This window comes from Amphiura filiformis, chromosome 5, assembly GCF_039555335.1.
Source record: "Amphiura filiformis chromosome 5, Afil_fr2py, whole genome shotgun sequence".
In the NCBI taxonomy this organism is placed as follows: domain Eukaryota; kingdom Metazoa; phylum Echinodermata; class Ophiuroidea; order Amphilepidida; family Amphiuridae; genus Amphiura; species Amphiura filiformis.
In genome coordinates, this window is record NC_092632.1 from 66,000,268 (window position 1) to 66,024,110 (window position 23,843).

Sequence of the window (23,843 nt, forward strand, 5' to 3'; positions counted from 1 at the left end):
GTTCAATAGACACAGTGGATGAATTTGAGTTGTTTTTTCATACATATGACAGGCCTATGCATAGCAACAAATTCCCATGCTTAACTCAATTTGGCCACAGTATGGACTTGGGTGGGTTTTGTATTCATATATTCAATTGCTTCAATGCCAAGCACCTCTATACAATGGGCTTGATTGCACCTTCACATCAACTTTGATTGCACACTCACATCAACGTTTATAGGTACTGCCATTAGCCTTTATATTTTAATATATATAATTTCATTTGAGACTTAATCAACGTAAATGATTTCATTTTACTCAGTATCAGGTATGTTTTCCCCTTTTTAATTAAAATTACTCAGTTTGATATAATGAAAAAATGGTCATGTTAGACAAGTTAGATATCAAAACAATTCAAGTTTCCTCTTTGCGAAAATCTATTTTCATATTGTTCATAATCTAATGTAGCAAAATGGTAAAGGAACTTTTGTGACACCCTGTAGATGTAATACAGAATGGAAGAAAAAGAGGAAAGAAGAAACAAAGTAGGGAAAATAAATATATTGTTGTTGTGATTGATTGATTGATTGATTGATTGATTGATTGATTGATTGATTGATTGATTGATAGATTGATAGAAATAAGAATGAAGAAGAACGTTAGGGCCTATATTAATTTAGAACAAAGAAATATAAACAATAAAAATGACAGAAAGTGGATAGAAACGAAGGGGAGAAGTAAAAGTGCAAAGAACAGAAGGAAATGATGGAATGACAAATATATGAAACCAGAATAGTTCAACTTATAAAAAAAGTGACAAGAAAGAACAAAAAGGGAGCCTGTTTATAAAGTGGAAAGGTGAGGAACCCGAAGTTTTAAAAGAAGAGAGATTCATGAAATAATAATAAAAAAGGGAAAGAAACAAAGAAAACAGAAGGAAGTAAAAAAGAGAAAGAGAAAGTCAGAATGTATATTTTGAGGTGGAAGGAAGAAACGTGATAAAAACGCAAAGAAAGAAAGAAAGACAGAAAGATAGAAAGATATAAAGAAAAAAAGAGATACAGAAAGAAAGAGATAAAGAAAGAAACACAGACAGAAAGAAAGACAGAAAGAAAGAAAGAGAGAAAGAAAGAAAGAGAGAAAGAAAGAAAGAAAGAAAGAAAGAGATAAAGAAAGAAAGAGATAAAGAAAGAAAGAAAGAAAGAAAGAAAGAGATAAAGAAATAAAGAGATAAAGAAAGAAAGAAAGACAGAAGAAAGATAGAAAGAAATAAAGAAAGAAAGACAGAAAGAAAGAAAGATAGAAAGAGATAAAGAAAGAAAGAGATAAAGAAAGAAAGATAGAAAGAGATAAAGAAAGAAAGAGATAAAGAAAGAAAGAAAGAAAGAAAGAAAGAGATAAAGAAAGAAAGAAAGAAAGAAAGAAAGAAAGAAAGAAAGAAAGAAAGAAAGAAAAAGAAGGAAATATAGACCTATAAACATTGCTAAATAGGGCCTACATAATAAAAATCACAATTTTAAAATCCGCAATTATAAGCGTGCATGTGCGCGTATGGGGTTCAACGCAGTGTTTAAAACATGTTTACACGCGGAGTTTACGTACAATCAGACTTACGACTCAACGTAGCCACGTACAGTTTAGTGAAACAGTTTTACGTACAGTACGTGGCTACGATCAGTCGTAAGAGACCGTTCGTAAGTAACGCCAAATACTGCACGTAAGAACTCTACTTACGTACATCTTAGTGAAACACGCCACTGGTGACATACGGTATGGTACAAAAGTGGAATAAATGCGTGCGAAGCGTGCAAAAAAATTTGGCATAGGCCTAGGCCTGTAATTGAAGCTTTCGCTCGCATATTCGTTTGCAGCTCACATATCTAAAAAGTACTAAGACATACTCACGTTTCTGAAACTGATGTTCACCACAAACGTTTGTTATGGCTTCCTACACAATCTGCCTCGCCTTCAGTTTTCCGTTCAGCTAAATTGGAGTTAGCCGAGCCAAAACGCCCCTTTTATAATCAAATTCAGTAAACCTTTGACGAGCATCAGGGGATGATTGCCGCCATCCACCTGGGGCCATCCCCTGTCAAAATATTGGGGATTTACCCCCCGCCGATCTAGTATCTACGCCTATGATTTTGCTGCAGAAGAACTGAGTGAAAGCGAGTCCGTTCACTAGCACCCAACAAGGTAACCAATAATCGATTCAGCTGTTCGGAGAACTTGACAGGTAAATTTTGCAGAAATAAAAATATTTTCGAGTTGGTTGTCATTGGTTGTGTATGGTAACCAAGGCTTTATAAAGCATATAACGTGGATTTTTCAGGGCAAGTATAAAGTAAGACCATTTTATACACCCAGATAATGTGATCTACAGTTTGTCAATTGAATTCTGGTCAGACCTAAATCCTGAAATTCATGATAATGATAAAGCTTAAAGTTAAAGCCATTATTTAGTCATTGTTAGTTAGACTGCGGAACTCAGTCCTCATGATAGTCAGTCATTTATATTTTGGACATTATATGACTATCATTTGAGGACTGAGTTGTTACGATACATATTTCGAGGTGCAGTTTCATACAATAGCTTGGGATTATTGGGGCAGAGGTTATCTATTGAATCCTTTCATGACCACTGAAGCATATAGTCATAGATAGTCAAGTCTGCCAAGGCAAGGTCAAAGACACTCGGCACGAATTGAAAGCACGGCTGTTCGTTTCAACGCGAAAGTAGAAACTAGGTTTATCGCGCGTAGTCTTTTTACGCAGTCGTTTAAGAGGTAAAAGATCGCAGCGTAAATGAAGGCGCTAGTGTTACGTTCTTGCCACCATGTTACGTTCGCTGCCGGCTTATCTTCTTAATAAAACTATGAAATCACACAATTATCACACCATCAGGCGAAGTTTTACCATAATTCTTAGACTAGTTAGAGTCCTTTTATTTCTCTCTCCATCCTCTCTCTCCTCTTTTCTTCCCATTCCATAGTTTTACGACATCGCGGTCGGACATTACATTCAAAAGTGAATTACAATAATAAAATACATTACGCAATCATGGCGCTTACGCAAATCTCACGGACATAGCGCATACGCTGCATACTAGTTTGAGCGTATATTGCAATTAATCGCGCATTGATAACATTACCACATGACACTCCCCGAACTCCTATATGATTGTGTCAATCATCTCAAAAATGCACATTTAAATTTAAATTTACATCTTATTGTGTGCATAAATATAATTTCATGCATACATTTGTTTTTAATGCCCACCGCTGCCACCATGTTACGTTCTTGCCACCATGTTACGTTCGCTGCCGGCTTATCTTCTTAATAAAACTATGAAATCACACAATTATCACACCACCACGCGAAGTTTTACCATAATTCTTAGACTAGTTAGAGTCCATTTATTTCTCTCTCCCTCCTCTCTCTCCTCTTTGCTTCCCATTCCATAGTTTTACGACATCGCGGTCGGACATTACATTCAAAAGTGAATTACAATAATAAAATACATTCGCAATCATGGCGCTTACGCAAATCTCGGACATAAGCGCATACCACGCCGCTTGTACTAGTTTGAGCGTATATTGCAATTAATCGCGCATTGATAACATTACCACATGACAGCTAGGTACACTAACACAAAAACTCTTATAAAACACGTTTTTTACAGTATACAGACAAACTAAAGGCAGTAACTTTAAAAGGAGATTACAAATTCATTATACAATATATTTTCATTCGTTTTAGCTTGAATAATTTTGCGTAAAGGCTACTCAAAATGTGCAAGTACAACATGAACGATTTTTACTCAAATCTGCACATACCTCCGATTATGCCAAAACACTCATTTATTTTCAATAAATTGTGAAAGATATAGTTAATTTCAATATTACAGAATACATATATACCGATTGACATAATTTATTCCGTTGAAATTACTTGTGCAAGATTTATGTCATACTGAATTACAGCCTTCTCAACTTGTACTAAAAAACGCATGTAAAAACTTCGTCGCGCGCGCGTGCATTCAATTTTCAAATAACAGGCTAAGATAGTCACCCGCGGATCACGGTGGATGTGGTGGTCATAGGTTAAAGTTTCACAAAAGAAGTTAAAAATTGTAATACCGGTAGGCCTACCACGAATGAATTGAGTGAGAAAAATTGAATAAATACCTTTAAACGTTATATTTTACCCGTTTTCTTTAAAATAACGGCAAGTGTGCAAATATCATAGGGGAGGGATTTATTATAATTAAAAGTTGCCTACAAATCATTGTTGGCTAAAGGAGTACCTATAGGCCCCAGGCCATAGAGAATATTACATCTCAAGTTGTAAGTTCTAAAAATATATATATCAAAAATGCTATACTGGATTGTAGCCCCCCCTGTCACAATGACGAGGAAGGTTTAGGCTCATGCACGGAGGCCTAGGGCCTATTGCTTAAAAGTTCCGTTTTTACGGACGTCAAAAAAATTTATAGGCCCGCTGTCGCTTTTATAAAAAAATATATTGTTTCTCCGTTTAACATACCTATAATTCTCTGTAAAAGCAATAAAAAGCCATACATGCATTTATATAGGCCTATATAATATAAAAACAATCATTAGGCCTATATAAAAGCAGAAACATATTTCTGCAAGCCTAAAACGGACACTTTCACTAGAGGAAGTTTTGGATGAGAAAATATTGATGAGAACATATTGATGAGAAACGGCCAAAATGGTAAGATTTTTTTTTAATTGCTGTTAGTAGAGAGATTTAATTTTCTCACCGTAGTGTCAGTGTGTGTCAATCATTATTTTCTCATTGAAACTAGTGAGATATGCTAGTCCCCAGTAAATTGAGCTAACCACAAACATTACTTTTTTCTCATCCAAAAAACATGAGAAAATTTACATTCTTTTCATTTTGGCCGTTTCTCATCAAAATGTCCGTTTTTTCATGAAAAACTTCCTGTAGGCTTAGTCATGCATGCGCTTGAGCAATTTGTCCGTCGGGTTATGGGAAGATAATTGGAAGCGGAACAGGAAAATGGAAAAGGAAAAGAGAAGGAAGAAGAATATAACAGGAAATGAGAAGAGCGCCCCAGGGGAAGAGCCGGGAAAGAGGAGGATAATATAAATATGAAGAATAGAAATTAGAGTATTGTTCCGCCTGTATAATAATAGTCTGAAATCGGTCTGTTTTTTTTTTATTGAGCTCACATCGCTAACCATTTTCAAAAAATTTGAACACCTGCATTTATAAGCGTCAGGACAAAATATATTCCGTGTTAAATTTGAAATAAATTCACAAATTTAGCCACTGACATGATGACTGAGGACAATATTCTTTTTGGCGGACAAAATTTGAGAAAACCCAAATTGGCCATAGGCCTAGGTACCAAAATTGACCTTAATAAAAAAGGCCTCATATAGGCTTACCAGATGACCACAAAATCAGGCCATGCTCATGATATAGGCCTCACGAGCCAATATGGTGGCTTTGTAGACTAGTATAACGGCCCACACAATGCAAAGTCTCAGGGGCTATGTTAAACGCACTATTGAATTTCACTTTTATGCAAGTTTTCCCCTGGCTCTAGATGTTAGGCCCTGCCTGGGACAAAATTGACTAAAATGTGTTATGTAAGAATACATTTTGCCTTTGGGCCTGTTTCAAATCAAGATTAACTTTATTGTACCAACCCAAATAAAGTGAAAAATTTGTGTGCATCATTGCATGATGCGCGCATTTTGCAGTTTGCAGCTTTGGAGTGAGACCTTTACCATGTTTACCGACCGCAATAGGTTCTTTTTTGTACATTATAATAATGTGTATATTTTCAGGCATGAGAATTTTCAGTTTTAAAACTGAATTCAGTTTTTTTAAGTCAAAATTTCACACAAGCAACTTTATTTAATTTCAGCCTGTTTTTTTTTTAGGCCCTACTTCTTGCCCAATTTCATGCGCATTTTCAGTTTTTTTTAGGAAAGTGCAGTCTCATGCCTCGTGAGGCCTACTTCATTAAAAAAAACAAAACAAATCATTGAAAACATAATGTAGGCTTATGATAAAACTTTTCACCTAACCCGCCCTTGCAGATGTTATCGCTGCTTGCGAAATCTGCTCCCCCTCCCCATTCGTTTAGGCCGAGGCATATACTTTTTTGAAAAAGGATGCGAAAATCCAATAGGCTATTTATATGAGTCAACTGTCATTTTGCTCTTTAGGCCTCAAAATAGTAGGCCCCTAGACCTTGATTTACATGAGCACTTAATTGAGCATGCAGTTGAGGTGCCGGGGTAGGGGTAGAAAAAGGGTAGGTATAGGCTCTTACTATTATTTTTACTATTGTGGATGCTTGTGGCTTGTTCGTACAAATCCAGTGACTATATTGACCATGCGTCGATAATTCTGATATTCCTATGAGAATGCATGGGTCATATTAATTAGGCCTATTTTTAGCCAACTATATCTGGTCCATATTATTTTTTGGAGTTTATTTTATGCAATACTTGCACAGGTCTAATAGATATGTGTACTTATCAACTTACTGAAGGAATCCCCTTTTTAGAGCTAGTACCATCCCTCCCTCCCCGGGTTGAGGTGATTTTTAGCATAGTATAGGCCTAATGGTCATTCAAGGAGGGGAAGTTATGCTGCATGTCGTCATTCATGAAAATGTAGGCCTACACATGTTGCTATAATTATAATACCGATCGTAGGCCTAAATCCGTTGATGTTGAATAGAATAAATTAATGTCGTTTCCTTCTTCTTTTTTTTAAAATTAAATCGTGTTTTATTTTTATTTGTTTATCATCATACGGTAAGTATTAGGCCCTAGGCCTAGTAATAATGCTATTATACAATTCCATCAAGTTTAGTCAAGTCATTTTAAGCAGGGCGTGGAAATAAAACGGGAAGTATTTACTCTTCAAGAACTTTAAAAATAAATAATTGACTTTTATTTTTTATTGATTTTGTTGAAATATTATTCTTTAAAAAACAATAGCATTTCGTTCCTATCTAATACCGGTACATATAATAGGCCTAAGCAGAGATTAGAAAACAGGGGAATAGGGCCTAATTGTTTATTAATTATTATCATCATCCCCATTATCGTTATTGTTATTATTGTTATCGTTGTATGTAATTGAAATTTCTATTGTTATTACATTTATTATTATTATTATTATTATTATTATTGTTGTTGTTGTTGTTGTTGTTGTTGTTGTTGTTGTTGTTGTTGTTGTTGTTGTTGTTGTTGTTGTTGTTGTTGTTGTAGCCTTATTGTTATAATTTTTTTGTGTTATGGCATGGGCCGTCGACTTTGCCTGAAAGTAGGCCTATTGTCGCCGCGTCGCGCTGACCATGGCCGGACCATCATCTGCAGTGGTCGGGCGGGGCATTGACGTGAGCGCTGTTTTAGACCCTATAATATTAAAATCATTATATTTGACTGAAATGTAGGCCTACAGCTGTATTATTAATTTTTCATGACAATATTTTCAATGGTAATTCTTTGCGGTAGCATATTTATAGTAGTTTACGTACACCTAGGATCTATGACCAAAAATGTGTGATAATTCATGGATGAAAATCACGGATTTTTGACACTTCCTTTAAAAAAATCTGATAATCTTGCATTTGATATTTAAATGGATTTTGAAAAAGCAATGGATGTTTTTTGAATAATCATAACCTATATAGCAGCATTTTACTCAAAAATGTACTTTTTCATGTGAAAATGTGGTATTTTTACCCCAAAACATTAAAAATCAAGAAAAATATGTTGTAGGAAATCACCGATAATTACAAAATTATTTTAGATTTTAGCTTTAAATTCATTATTTTCCAATTTGTACATGGATTTGTGAATTATTTTATCGAAAGAATCAGCGGTAAAGACACAAAAACATTTTTTATAGCCCCAGATGAAATTCCCGCCATCTCGGAGAATTTCATTTTTTTGATTTCGAATTGCGCGGCAAAACACCGCTGACTAGTGCGTGCGTAGAAACCTAGTTTCTATGGACGAACAGCCGTGAAAGACCATGTCACTCTCGACAAAAGAATGCATGCATGTCAAAGGTCATACGACACCAATTTGGTGTTTGTTATGCTCCTCGAAATATGTACCTTACGGTCTATGTTAGGCATGTTCACAAAATTTTCAAGTAGGATATTTCACATGGAAATTATTTTGTTTAAAAAGGTGATTATTTAACTTAAAAAATGAGGGGTCAACCATGTCTGTAGGTCAAAAATTAGCGAAGTTATGGGCAAATGTCTATTTTTAAAAAACTGCACTTTTCTGCAGCCATCATTGACAATACCTTACAATGACTTACTGTACAAAAAAAGCATGTAATGCATCATTTTTTACCATGATGATCCATTTTATTCACTGCATGCTGACTTCTGTATCAAGGATAAAGTACCAGCACTTTTTAGACTACGTCTCCAAGTTTCTGGTGTCCAAATTTCAAATTTTTGGATTTCCCTAGGGGATTACACAGTTAAGCCATTGACTGTGAGCTACTGTGGTCGCAACTTTTTGGATTGAATGTCGCCCTCTATAATAAGCAACGTGGACATGTCTATCTATGTCTGATATTTAGTTAGGGCCAGGCTATAACAATTAACATTTCTGTAAATAGATTAGTATTTATTTTCCATAAAATGTTAGCTTTTATTGTCAAATATGTCCCTTTTTAATTTTGAGCCGAACATGCGACGTAAAGCATAGAAAATTGGAATTTACTACTATAGCTAAAATAATAATTTCCCGATCATGAGAGTATGAATGTACTGCGTGCACTGCGTAATGTCGCAAGTTTAGTGGAATGACACGATAGCGCGATCGATTGTGCACGCACACAGGAAATGCAGCGCGACCCAAAGCGTGTGAGATAGGCGCTGTACGCTGACGCAATTGTCATTGCGTGCCTATTGAGCTCTCATGATCGAGAATCTATTATTTTAGCTATAGCGCCCATGCATGTTACTCCCGCGGTTGTAATACGGTACGATCTTCTGGGTGTGTGTGTATGTGTATCCCGCACGCCGTCTACGTACTGTGCATACGTGTTCGACTATTATTTCCATCGTAATAATAAAACACCGGTTCCATCATTTTATTCAAAATCTTGGATTTTGACAAAACTACAGCACCTAAACTTGATTTTTGCAGAGTATCGTTATTGTACATTACAATCATTAAAAACCAGAATTTAAACAAAATTTGAGGGCGTTGACCGTTGTCCTCAGCAAATGTAATAATATGGGTTTAAAGTTAATTTTGTATTACTTCCGTGGTCGGAGCTGTGCGTACACACAGAAGAAATAAACAATCACGCTGATTGGCTGATCAGTGATCAGTGCACTTGACAACAAGCCGGTTGACCCATTGGTCGTAGGCGTGGCGCGGCGCGTAGTAGGCGACCTTGTCACTTCTACGCGATCGCAATTCACCAGCGCGTGTCCGGACCACGGAAGTAATACAAAATTAACTTTAGTGCAATAATTATGAACCCTGGGGAGAGGGTAAAATTGGGGGGACAAGAAATTTTTGGCAAGCCAAAAGGGAGGGGGGCAAGCAATTTTTGGCAAGCCCAGAGGGGGGCCAAGTGATTTTTGGCACACATTCTTGGGGCGCCCTTTAAATAAAACGCTCTTAAAAGGCTTAGGAAAACTGTACAGAAATGCTTAAATATGCGCTCGCAACATGTATATAGTCTAGACCATTTAAGGTTTGCAAATTGGGATCCCAAAATTTGGCATGTGCAAGGGGGCAAAGATTTTTGGCGGGCGAGAGGGGGGGGGCAGCGATTTTGGCGGGCCGAGGGAGGAGCAATCGATTTTGGCAATCCGTTTTTACCCTCGGGGCTTATAATTATTGCACAGCCCCCCAATCGATACTGCTGTGCTGGTGATGGAGGGTAAAGGTGAATTTATACTTGATCGCTTTTGCAGAAAATCAATTCTCACACATGCTCAGTGTTTACTTACAATTCCAGAGCGTCAAGTCGATCAATCGATTCAAATCACTGAGGCTAAAACGACGTCGCTTTTGCAAGTTGAAGAAATCTCAACTTCCCAGTGATATCGCTTGACACGTGAATGCGTCAACCAATCATACTGGATCTATTATTTTGCTAATTAATTTACCTTTCTCGATTATTAACTTTTGGTGATGAATTAATTCAAAACAATAATTATTGATAGCAACTGATGTTTTAAAAATGTATTTTGTTGCATTTAGAATATTTTAATTGTCATCTGCAATCGCTATCGCCGTGAAATATAAGTATTTATGCTAAAGCGACGAGTGATGGATCTCAAAATTTGGCGATTGCCCATCGCTTTCTAAAAGCGTTTCATCGCAATCGCTCGGCGATCGAGTATAAATTCAGGTATTTTGACAGGCAAACCTTAATAGTTGACACATTTGCTAGTCAGCCAAATTGGCCTAAACTGGGGGCAAGCACAATGCATATTTACATAGAAATTTAAAAGAAAAGATTTGTAAAGGAAACCGACATAAATAATGTTGTCTATACTTAAAGGAAACACTCATAGGTTTTTAAAAATATATTTAAATTAAATTTTTAAAGTAAGTTTATTTTAAATATATTGTAGGCCTGTGATAATAATAGGTCTACAATAATGGTAAAATATTATGATAATTATTTTGAATTTGTTGTTTCATTTGTTTGTTTTTAATCCAGGATAAGGTCATCATTTGAAGAAACATCAGCATGGATCCATTATACATGGCACACAGTCTCTTCAGAAGAAGAAAATTTGATGATTGTGTCAATATATGCACAGAGTTACTGCAGAAAAATCCATATGATCAGGTACTTGCCATCATGGACGAAAAAGATAACAGATCTATCTACCCATCATGGATGAAAAAGATAACAGATCGCGTACAAGCAGTCAATCACCCGATAATGAGGGCCGATTGATCCATGATCCATGGTCAATGACCAGTGGCCCCCTGGGTTGTTTATGCGTTTACATGCTGTTTTTGATCTAAAAATATTGTCCAGGAACCATGGACAACCTCAATTGCATGTCCACATTTGCTGGTGTTTACAAAAACACACACATCACACCCCACGTGACCCCCTCACACACACACAGACCAAATGGCTTACTTATACTTTACATACTCTTTCTCTTTTAATAGGCAGCATGGTCTCTGAAAACAAGAGCACTTACAGAGCAAGTTTACATTGATGAAGTAGAAGTGGACGAAGAAGGAATTGCTGAAATGCTGATGGATGATAACTCCATTGCTAATGTTACACGTTAGTCATGCACCATTTCTCTTTCCTTACAATAAGGCAAAAAAAATTAAATGTTTGGTTGCCCTTCCAAGACTAAAATTTGGAGGGTCGGTAGGTTGATCTTTATTTTTTATTTTTTTCATGGGCTCTTCCTTCATTTTTCCTCTGTTTTGAAAAGGCTGGTACTGACAAATGCTTGATCATTTTACGGTGAAAAATTGTGCGTTTTTGGAGTGAATTGAAATGGAAGTACCGCTTGTTTTTAATCAAATATGCATTTAATAAATAAAATAAGTGAATAACAAATATAAAATGTCGTTGATACTGTCCAAATTTAAGATTTCTTCTAAAAAAGTGATTGAAAAAACCCTGACCCAATATTTTTAATTTTTTTCGGTCGGTTGAGGAGGGCAACCAAACGTAATTTTTTGGCCTAATGTAAATATAATGTAGACAGTTTTCCTGTTAAATTGATATGGTTAATGATATGTTATTTTGATGATTAATAATATATATTTTTAGCATCTGGTTGTGGGTAAGAACTATATTTGAACGTACAGTCAACATGTGATGCCACAATAATGACATTGGACGATTCCATTTGAATCCAACACCCCCTATGGAAGTCATGACCTTAGTATCCCACACAGGGGGTGTAGATTTCATATGGAGCCACACATTCAGGTAACCAATTTGGAATTCACACTCCCTATGTGGAAGATTAAGGTCATGTCTTTCATAGGGGGTGTATGGATTTTAAGTGGAATAGCCCATTGTGGAGCAGACGACACTGAATGAGTAATTCCATTTGAAATTCACACTCCCTGTGTGGAAGATTCAATGTCATGTCTTCCATAAGGGGTGTATGGATTTCAACTGGATTAGCCCACACTTGGTAACTCAGTCTCAGTACAATCAATCGGTTTTGAGTTATGAGCATAATGAAGTCAAATTTTGTTCTTGTGAACTCTGACAACCTTCACAAACTTGTGAATTCTCATATTAAAGGTGGGTGGTCCATTTCTAACAATTGATGTCATCTGAAAGCACTGAAAAGTTAAAACAAACATGTTTTAAAAGGGTATTTTGTCTTTTACTGTAGTATGGCCAGAATCTTGCATCGTAGGCCTGGAATTAATGCTAGAATGGATTGTTTAATGGCTGATTACTGCTAAATAATCACTTTTCTTTGTTTTAGTTTGCAAATCAACACAAAAGTTAGACATTTTGCACAGTTTTACACTATTTTGTGGCATTTTCAAATTTCCGTGTGCAAACCCCGAATTCTGTGAATTTTGCTGTTTTTTCGTATCACAGAGATATTGTGGCTTTAGATATCTGCATTACCTTTCTCATATACACAGGTCCAGGAACATCACTGAAGAAGCCAGGCACAGGTCAAGGTGCACCAAGTGCAGGGTTCAGACCTGTATCCCAATCAGGCCGTCCTCTGAGTGGCTTTGTCAGACCGGGTACTCAATCCGGTCGTCCTGGGACCATGGAACAAGCCATCAGGACACCCAGGACTGCTCACACAGCACGACCAGTCACAAGTGCTTCGGGGAGATTTGTCAGGCTGGGAACAGTAAGTAGATGTGATCAGGACATTTTCTTCCATTCTGCTTGTGGCAGGGTTCTGGTGCAGATGCACATAACATTTGGTTTGATCCCGATGTATATCGATATTTTGTTGAGATCGATATGGGTTGCTACGTGCGCTTTGTCTGTTTGTTTGTCATGGCACCATCAGTATTCATGGGGCGAATCAGTGGCAAGGATTGATTCTATTTGTATAAGCGTACCACCATTATTCTGTCAACATTCACACAGACAAGTCCTAAAGATTTTTTTCTCCCACCCACCACTCCTGATTGCAAGGACATTTAAAGTCCATCTGGGGTTAATGTCTCTTGACACTTAGACGTTTCAATGTGAACAATGTAACACTCAATACTATGTGGTGCAACAAGCTTGATATGCATGAACGTGGACAAAGTCAAAAGTGGCCCAACTTGTTTTTTAAATGCTTTTGTTAATCAGACATAACTTTATGAGCATTAAAAGAAAGCAACTAAAGAGCCTCTGGTAGCCTATACATTACTTGATTAATTTGAGTGATGTCCTCGAACTGTGATGGCTTTCCACAACTTTCTGTCCTCCATTGCTGTCTTGAAGTCTGCTGCCTCCAGTCCAGTGTTATCTTCCAGAATGTCAATGTAGGTCAGAGCAGGTCTTCCAGGTCTTCGCCTCCCATGCTTGGGTATCCAATGAACCATTTTTGATGCGGGCTCCTCACTTCTGGAACAGTGGCCAACAAACCGGGTTCTTCTTTCCCTGATCTTGTTGTTATTTTTGGAAGATCTCCATAAAAGATCTCCATACATTACTTACATGTGTTCAATTCAGGAAATATAATGCATTGTTTTATGTAAATATCTACTTGAATTATCATTTTGTACTTTAGAACATTCATTTTATTATGTTGATACCCTTCTTCTATTTCACAGGCTTCTATGTTGTCCACACCAGATGGTCCATTCATCAATTTAGCAAGGTTAAACTTTTCCAAGTATGCTGCAAGACCCAATCTAGCCAAGGTAGGCTCTTATGTACTATGTTTAGAAAAAGTGGGTAATGGTGAATCCAACGGACAAGGACACAAAACACATCAAGGATCAATAAATGATACAAGAGGATACCTTGAATATGAACAACAGGAAAGAAAACGAGTGTACCTTGCTCGTTTTCTTTCCTACTATGTTTAGGTTTATCCACTGTCAATTTTAAGATAAATTTTCTGATTGATTGATGATGCAACAACTCTTCCTATATCTGTACAGGAGCTAACCGCTGTTAAACTGTGATAAATCCACACGTTTACAGTAGCATATACCCAAACGCAAGTTAACGGAAGTGTGCTGACGTGTGAATGCATAAAACTTGTCATGTCTAGAACTTGTGTGTGTATACACGCTTACATGTCGAATTCAGTATTTTGGATGAAGCAGCTAATATACATTTAGGGATTCAATCATGTTTCACTGTTGTTCATCACCGTTTAACAACGATGCGTTCGTGTCGTCTGTGTGGTTCACTTCGCAAGGCCAGTCCGAGCTAAGTAAACCTGCAGATGCGTCAGACGCGGTGATGAACAATGAGGAAACATGATTGAATCCCTTTCAACAACAAAAGAACATGATTATTTCATGAGAATGCCAGTTAGTCATTGCCACTCAAACTTACAAGAAGATCATTGATTTCCCTGTTTATATTAGCCATAAAACTACGGAATAGAATGGCAATATTTAGCTACTATCTCCAACTGAATTCAAAATGAACACACAAGTTCCAGGCATGACAAATTTTATGGCATACGTGTATGGGTGCTTACATTAAATGCATTCAGGTATACGCTACTGGAAAAGTGTGGATTCATCATCGATTAACAACACTCGGATCCTGTATTAAGGTATAGGTAGAGTTGTTGAATGCCATTTTATTGCTGATATAAGCAGAGAAATCAACATTAAAACCTGAAATTCTTGCAAAGTTGAGTGGCAATGACATTCCTCATGAAATAATCAAGGGAATTAGACGATCTTGATTTCGTTCTTGAAAGGATTCAATCATGTTACACAGTGGTTCATTAGAAATTAATAACTCTGCACCCGACATGGCTGCTTATTTTAATACCACTTGGGCAACAAAAAAGCTTCACTCACAATATGTATAAAATATGCAATCATGTTGGTGCATTATTGTTAATTTCTGTTGAACTACTGTGTAACATTTATAGGTGAAAGTATTGTTAATAAGGCCTTAAAAAAAGGTTTAATTGCCCTTTCCCGACCGACCCAAATGTCTTACACAACAACCTGTGCCTGCAAATTAGCTAGAATTAATAACTGTAAGTTTTTCTCATTGACCAAATAGTCCATAGGAATTAAGCTGTAGATACCATGGAATACTTTGCGATCTTTAAAAAAAAAAAAGATTGACCTACCGACCCAATAAATTTTGAGCTGAAAGGGCAAACAGACCTCTTTTTTTTTTGGCCTAATCACATTTTGCCTCTTGCCATGACTTCATGAGATATAACTGAGATATATAAACTTTTGTGTTGGCTTTAAATGTTTATTTTGTAGGCCCTGTTTGAGTACATCTTTCACCATGAGAATGATGTGAGAAATGCATTGGAGTTGGCTGCCTTGGCAACAGAGGCATCACAGTTTAAAGATTATTGGTGGAAAGTACAACTTGGAAAATGCTACTACAGGTAGGACAATGAGCTATTCCATTTAAAATCCATACTACCCCTGTGGAAGATTTTGGAAATATCTTCCACAGTGGGAGTATGTTTTTCAAATGTAATTGTCAGGGCTAATCATTTTGAAACCCATACTCCCTCTGTATTATGGCTTTACCTGTATTTTCCATAGCTGGAGTGAGTATTTCAAATGAAAGTTATCCAACTGTCTATTCTATTCAAAACTTATACTCCCTCTGTGGAAGACTTTAGCTAAATCTTCCACAGAGGAGTGTGGATTTGAATTTGAATAGCCTAATTCACAGGCTTATCATTATATAGCCTGGAATCTAGGACAAGTATTTGTGTGTCAGAGATACTGGTACTTGTATCTGTACATAAAGATTGTGTATATGAGCAAAATTTACCAGGTCAAACAATTTAGCAGGTCAAAAATCTGGGTGAAAATGATTTTAAAGAAAGGGTAGAAAGAAGAAGGATAAAAAGGCAGAAGTCTTGAATCAAGGCTAGAATACTCACTATATCTTGCTCTATCTGTGGCAGATCGATAGAAGTCGACATCTAAATACATAAATAATTTCCACTCTATTGAATGATTAATTCCAACTTCACTTACAAAATCAATCATTAAGCTCTAAGTGTCTATTCACCCTTTAAACGGTTATCTCAAAACGAGGTTCTACCCATAAAGTGTGTGTTGCATGTGCATACACCTGTCGTGCTTTAATTACCATGTTCGCTTTGAAAAAAGCCTTCTGGCGCATTGCTAGAAAAGCGCTAGAAAAAAAAACACTTTTTGCAGGGAGAACCTCATTCTGGTAGCAAGATGGTGGATCCGTGCAAAGGGCAAATATCTGTTTAAATAAATTTAACTTCACTTTGCTTCATATATCTTTCCAGACTTGGCTTGTATCGTGATGCAGAGAAGCAATTCAAATCAGCTCTGAAGCATCAAGACACAGTAGATAGTTACCTATATCTGTGCAAGGTGTATGTGAGATTGGATCAACCCTTGACAGCTATTGATGTATACAAACAAGGATTGGAGAAATTCCCTGGGGAGACTACTTTACTAACTGGTATTGCTAGAATATATGAGGTCAGTTCTATGTGAAATCCAAAAGGGTTTGTTATGTTGTATTGTACAGGGATGTAAGTTTTCAGTCATTTCAGGCATTTTGTTACTCTAAATATCTGCACTTTTATTTAGGCCTAAAAAAAAAAAAAAAATGTTTGATTGGCGTAACCCGACCGACCCTAAAAATAGGCCCGACCCTAGACTTTTTTTCTTATTTTTTTTTTAAAAATGAATAAAAAAATCAAAAAAAGATTAAAATTTATAAAAAAAGAAAAAATTCATGATTTTCAGCTTAAAATGCATGTAAAAAAAAAATTTAAATTGCCGACCGACCTACCCTAATTTTTTTTCATGTTACGCCAATCAAATAATTTTTTTAGGCCTTATTTTTAGCCTGTTTTAGGCTTTATATTCAAGTGCCTTTTCCCCGCATTTGTCTGCAAAGTCTCATCAGGCCACTTATACTTATATCTGTGATTTTAACCTTTCAAACTGGTAGGAAAAGTTTTTATGATTTTCTTAAAAATTCCTCACTTTCTTAATTATATGTGAGTATACTTCAGTAATGTATGTTGTTTCATGTATTTATTTAAGGGAAGGGTATGAGCGTTTGGACAGTATTTATTGTGGGACATTAGAGCACATCAGACATATCGAATTGCATTCTGAATACGAAGAATGTCCTTCTGATATCAAATAATTTTGATTTTTGAAATTACATGCAATGTAATACATATTTTATGGCAAATCATTAAAAATTGATATTTTTGATATTTAACAGTACTTGAAGTAAACTTTAAAAATCTGATGATTTATACTTAAAGTGTATGTAGATGGGATGAAAAGCCGACGATCAATTGAAAATTTTGACCTTTCGTATTGAAGATATGGATTTTTTTCCCAAAACACAAAAAAAAAAATAGGTCTTTTGGGACAAAAATCCATATCTTCAATATAAAAGGTCAAAATTTTCAATTGATCGTCGGCTTTTCCTCCCAGCTACATACACTTTAAGAATATATCATTAGATTTATAAAATTTATTTCGAGGACTGTTATATATCAAAAATTTGAAAAATATCAAATTTTAATAATTTGTCATAAAATTTGTATTATATTGTGAATTTCAAAAATCAAAATTATTTGATATCAGAAAGACATGCTTCAGATTCAGAATGCAATTTGATACGTCTGAGGTGCTCTCATGTCCCACAAAAAATACTGTCGAAACGCCATAAACGCTCATTCTAGATCCCTTAAACAAGTAGAAATATATCCGATGTAAAGGGAGATTGTACTGGGAACAGTGCTAAAAATGAAAGTTTTACTTAAAATAATGATGTCATTTGTGTTATATGAGACGATAGATGCACAACAGCGGCTAAAAACAATACTTTTATTCTCTAATTCATTCTGCTATATGCGTAACTAAATTAATCATTTTATTCAATTGCAGGGAATGAATGACATGACTAATGCGGTTAAGTTCTACAAGGATGTTTTACACCAGGACAACACCCATATAGAAGCCATAGCCTGCATAGCTAATTTTCACTTCTACACAGACCAACCTGAAATTGCTCTCAGATATTACAGGTAAACTATTCACATTGACAACATGTAAAGCAGTCTGAAATACACACACATGCGCCTTCTTGTAAAAGTTGTAGAATGGGCCGGGATATGTGTATGAAACCGTATTTGATTCCAGGCCAGATCAAAGTTGATCCGGGCTTTCTAAGAGTGTAGAGGGATGGGCTGACATATGATTGGTTACAAAAATCAAGTTAGCTCAATCAGTAAGGCGTTCGACTATGGTGTGAGAGGTTGCGTGATCAAACCCTAGCGGTGGTTTAGTACGCTCTCGTGAAAAATTGAGTTCGCTTGAAATTCCCCTGGACAAGGACCTTACTGCTAATTGTCTCATTGTAACCTGTACAAAACTCGGGGAGCTAATCCTGGTTGCGACGGTCAATTGTGGAATGTCTATGGTGTGCACTCTTGTTTGCCTCAAAGTCCCTATGTTGTTGTTAAGTGGTTTATGGAACGATATGGGCTGTAGTGATCAGCGACAACCTGTAAAGTGTGCTGAGGCTTGTGGATAGTGTCCCTTACTGCAAAAAAAAGAAATAAATGTAATTGTTTGTAATAAACATAATTTTTTCACCAGTAATTGTTTGTTTATGTGTGTTTTTTGGGTGTTTTTTTTTTCAGACGATTACTGCAAATGGGTGTGTACAATGCAGAGCTGTTTAACAATCTTGGGCTGTGCTGTTTTTATGCCCAGCAGTATGATATGACTTTGAGTTCCTTTGAGAGAGCCATCTCCCTGTCAACAGATGATATGACAACAGCTGATATCTGGTACAATGTCGGCCAGGTGGCTATGGTAAGCGTATATGTGACTGTCCAGGTGGAAACGCTCGTAAAGTCGGCCCATGGTCAAATTAGTTTTCTTCCATGTTTAGAAAATATATATCATAAGATTTACAATGATATATCATTTGACTTCAAACGATATCCAGAAGCGGAGTTATAACTTGTTAAACTTTGCTCCTTCAGTAAAAGGGTACATTATTTTGGCACTACATTATTTCTTCTTTTCAACATTGCTGGTATTAAATACCAAATGGTCATAATTGGCGGTCACTTCAAATCATCCCCAACCGAACGAGGTTCAGGAATGTCCCCTCATTGTTAATTGTTGGTTAACCCACCACTTGAACTGGATTTAGCCAAAGCAAACAAAGACTTAAGCTTTTTACTAATGCTATACATAAGTATATTATTATCCTCTTCAATAATAGGATTAAAGATTGGTGTTTGACTGGACTAAAATGAGAAACATGTCGGACAAATATTAGGGACATATGAATACAACCTCTATGCATATTTTGCACTGTAACTCGAAATACAATTTGCCGACTTTACGAGCGGTTTGAGATGGATGGTCACATATTTACTTGAGGTACACACATGGAGGGCAAAGACATTGACCTGATGCGAGGGATTGGGGTTGTTTGAAACTCATATTATGATTTTATAATGATTTCTTGTTCTCTTCAAATGGTTCTGTTAGGATTTGAGGTTTCACATTAATTTTTAAACCATACCAATGTATTCCTCTCATTTGGATGATTTGGAAAAAGTATAGTTTGACCTACTTGTGACAAACCATTCTCAAGTTATAAGCAAAAGAGTTAAGGCTTTCTGGTATTCTGGCTCCCCAGTTAAACTATAAGTTACTAAAGGTTTAACGCTCGATCTCAATACAAATATATTTACCCCGTAATTTTCAGTTGCTACTACTACAGCCTTTGTCAGTGGAATAACCTGATCAATGCGATCATGCATCCTTGAAGTGTGGCGTAATGATTGGTTCATAGACCCTCGGTAGCTTGTAGTGCCCTCCGTCTTTATTCAGAGATTGTTGGTTGGCCCTGATGTGGATGGCTTCCTTGTCTCCGCTCTCAAACCATCGGGGCTCGCTCCCTGTCCAAAATGTATATACATGTATTGTTTTCATAACGCACCACTGAACATCAATCTGCAATATATTGACTATTTCAGGGTATTGGTGATTCTACATTAGCACATCAGTGTTGTCGGTTGGCATTAGCTTCAAATAATGATCATGCTGAAGCGTACAATAACCTGGGTGTATTGGAACTACGTAAGGGAAGATTAGACCAGGTAGGTTTGCACATTTCTGTAATCCATTTTAAAACCATATAAACACTAGTCACCTAAAGTGTTTGCTGATCAGGCATACAACATGTCTGATTGTCCCGAGGAGGCAACTGTCATTGAAAAAATATTGACATTAAGTGTAATAGTTTCCTGTCCCAATTTGAAATATTTTACCAAGGATGCAGTGTGTCCACCAGCTTCTTACATCCTTGTTTCTGATTGTGTGCAAAATACATTCGGCTGCTAGTGTAGTCTAGTATATCAGGTGGTGGTCGCATTGGGCTATTCTATTTAAAATGCACACTACCCCTGTGGAAGATTTAGCTAAAGTCTTCCACAGAGGGAGTATGAATTTTGAATAGAATAGACAATTGGGTAACTTCCATTTGAAATACTCCCTCCACTTGTGGAATATATAGGCAAAGCCATTATACGGGGGGAGTATGGGTTTCAAAATGATTAACTTTGACCAATTACATTTAAAAAACATACTCCCCCTGTGGAACATATTTCCAAAATCTTCCACAGGGGGAGTGTGGATTTCAACTGGAATAGCCCATTGCATTCTCTAAATTCAGTAAATTTTCATCGTCAACCGTGTAATTGAATCACAAATAGGCCTATGTTAATAAATAATATAAATACAAGCTAAAACCGTTGGGGTTCGATAATTAATGAACCCCACAAAACTATGGAAAATGCCATACGGCCGGGCGGTTTCACAAGTTGCCGGCTCGATCATGCCATTCGCCACCTGGTATATAGTAAAACAAATGATTTGAAGCCTTGTTTCTGATTGTGTGCAAAATACATTCGGCTGCTAGTGTAGTCTAGTATATCAGGTGGTGGTCGCATTGCATTCTCTAAATTCAGTAAATTTTCCATCGTCAACCGTGTAATTGCATCACAAATAGGCCTATGTTAATAAATAATATAAATACAAGCTAAAACCGTTGGGGTTCGATAATGAACCCCACAAAACTAACCGAGTATATGGAAAATGCCATACGGCCGGGCGGTTTCACAAGTTGCCGGCTCGATCATGCCATTCGCCACCTGGTATATAGTAAAACAAATGATTTGAAGCCTAGACACTAACAGATGTCAGAATATGTTGTCCCAGACATTTGGTCTTAAATTCAGGTGCTTGGAGATCTTACTTGCCTCTTTTTTTTTAGCTGCAATGAATAAATTGATTGGAATATCGGTGTATCATCTTGTTCTCTTGAGGCATATGGTCACTGTGCAGTGCAATTAAATATAAATAACTTCCAAAGTAAATGAAGAAGAAGATGTATGAGAGATAAGTTGAATGAGACCATTTTGTTTGTTTATTTCTAGGCAAGAGCATTCTTTCAGGCAGCACAGGGTATAGCACCACACATGTTTGAGTCACATTACAACTTTGCATCACTTTCAGATCAGGTGAGTGATCGTGGGATTTTTTTTTTTTTATACTTATTTATCAGGCTCCAGCAAATATGTATGATAAAACTGTTTGGTTTGGATGGTTCCACATGAAAAGAAAAAAATGATTATCATCTATCAAGCTACAAAAATGTAGGTTGTCCACAATGATGAAGTGTTAACAATATTAAATATGTATGGAGACAACATTTTATTCATAACATTTGGCTGAAGCCAGGCAAAGCCCAATAGTGCTCAGAGGCTACTAACTTCAAGGGATGCCAATCAAATAAGACGGGACATGGATATGGGAAGAGGTCCAACATGGGTATTATAAGGTTACAGGTCGATAGTCCAAAGGGTCATTAGTTCCAAAATACAATAACTCTGTTATAAACCCAAATCCTTACCCGAACCCTAAATTTCACCCTATAACCTAAGTCCTAATCCTAAACCTAACCTTAACCCTAAACAAACCTGACTCTAATCCTAACTCTGGCTCTATCCCTAATCCTAACCACAGGCGTAGATCCCAGGGGATGGGGGATAAATCCCCCCCCCCAATATTTTGTCAGGGGGGATGGTCCATACAATCACCCCCCCCCCCCAATGTTGATGCCTGTATGTGGGTTTCTGACCAAATTAACCTCATATTTGGCCATTTTATCCCCCAAAGTGCAAAATTTTTAGCGCTACACGCAAATTTATTCCGCTTTTGCACAATATTTCATCAGTTTAGCTTTAAAATGGCAAAAATTTTCACGCGCAGTTGTACCATACACTTATTCTGTCACCAAAAGGTGCTGGATCGCTATACTTCAAGAATTTTTTTCCGACCCCATCCCCCCCAATGTCAAAAAGAAATTTACGCCACTGATCCTAACCCTAATATTATTCTTACTTTATGCCTATCATGCCCTCAACCCAAACTTCAACCGTTTACAAAATTAAATTAAAATTAAATCAAATTTACAAACCTTCAGACTAATGAACTGTTCCCATTTCTAAGTTTGAGTAGGCAACTTTGAATTCCAGTCACATCTGATAAAACGTTGCAAAGTCATGTACCTTGAATCCTTGCGAATAGCAACTGTTGTTAAAAGAAGTCTCCTCTAATCACAACATTATGCCTTGTATGTAAGAAAAATAATTATCAAGCCCAAATCACATGGTTTTATTTAAAACAAACTCATAGTGATCATAAAAACGAATAAAAACATCCGTCTCTTAGCATGCGATATTCAAAATCCCAGGCGCTGAAATTGTCGAGTGCAATGACGTCACAGTAATACAATGAAGGCTGATGACAATGGAGCACAAATAACCATTACATCATTGCATAATGTTATGATTGCCAGAGACGCCCTTTAAAGATTTCTATCATTTTTTTTTCCGTTTCTTTGCACAGGTTGGTGATTTACAGAGCAGCTATAGGGCAGCTAAGGAGGCAGTAGAAGCATACCCAGAACATTGTGATTCTAATGATCTCCTGGCTCAACTTAGAAAACATTTTGCTATACTATAAAATACTATCAAGTATGATGTGAACAATGTGAATAGCCACTCAGCAGTGCAAGATTATTACCCATAGGTAGCCAGTGGGTGCCAGGTGCCAATAGTTAAACAGTTATGGGCTAACAGAGAGGACTAAGTCATGGGGAAAATGAGAAATCATGAAATACAGGGTGTCCCAAAAAAGGTTACATGTAGATTTTTTTAAATAAAGTTAATGTCAACAATTTCTTTTTCATTGCATAATCTATGTGAATGTTAAGTTCACAATTTGCATACTTAGCCTGTATTGCTGAGCAAACTGTTTACAAGACATAATGCAACACAAGGTTCAATATAACTGCATTAGGCAGGACATTTGAGTGGGCCCACTCATAGCATGACAGACACAGTATGTTATTCTCATGAACAGAGAATCATAAATTTCTTAGTTAAATTCAAATGTGCAATATTTAATTTGTCAATGTGTTTTTTGTGCTAGAATTTCAACCATAAAAAAATCAGAGAAAAATAAAATAGTAACAAAAAACTGAAAACAAAGGCAAGCTTCTGTTCAACTTTTGTTGTGCGATATTTGATGGTATTATTGGTTTGGTCACTCTTAACACCCCAG

General features: G+C 36.6%; 1 protein-coding gene across 1 annotated transcript; it reads left to right on the plus strand.

Annotated features, from left to right (window-relative positions):
• Positions 1-2,225: 2,225 nt before the first annotated feature.
• LOC140153567 (tetratricopeptide repeat protein 8-like) lies at positions 2,226-23,476 on the plus strand. The gene is made up of 12 exons (XM_072176346.1): positions 2,226-2,326; positions 10,711-10,842; positions 11,178-11,298; positions 12,642-12,862; positions 13,785-13,874; positions 15,423-15,553; positions 16,445-16,643; positions 18,078-18,217; positions 18,836-19,010; positions 20,192-20,314; positions 21,653-21,736; positions 23,127-23,476. The coding sequence occupies exons 2-12, from the start codon at positions 10,741-10,743 to the stop codon at positions 23,241-23,243; spliced, it is 1,503 nt and encodes a 500-aa protein (XP_072032447.1). The 5' UTR covers positions 2,226-2,326; positions 10,711-10,740; the 3' UTR covers positions 23,244-23,476.
• The last annotated feature ends 367 nt before the right edge of the window (positions 23,477-23,843 follow it).

Excerpts from the sequence above, each read along its gene's own strand:
- LOC140153567 (XM_072176346.1), top strand. The coding sequence starts at position 10,741 with ATGGATCCATTATACATGGCACACAGTCTCTTCAGAAGAAGAAAATTT. Across the intron at positions 10,843-11,177 it reads AGAAAAATCCATATGATCAG|GCAGCATGGTCTCTGAAAAC; the intron begins GTACTTGCCATC and ends CTCTTTTAATAG. Across the intron at positions 11,299-12,641 it reads CTCCATTGCTAATGTTACAC|GTCCAGGAACATCACTGAAG; the intron begins GTTAGTCATGCA and ends TCATATACACAG.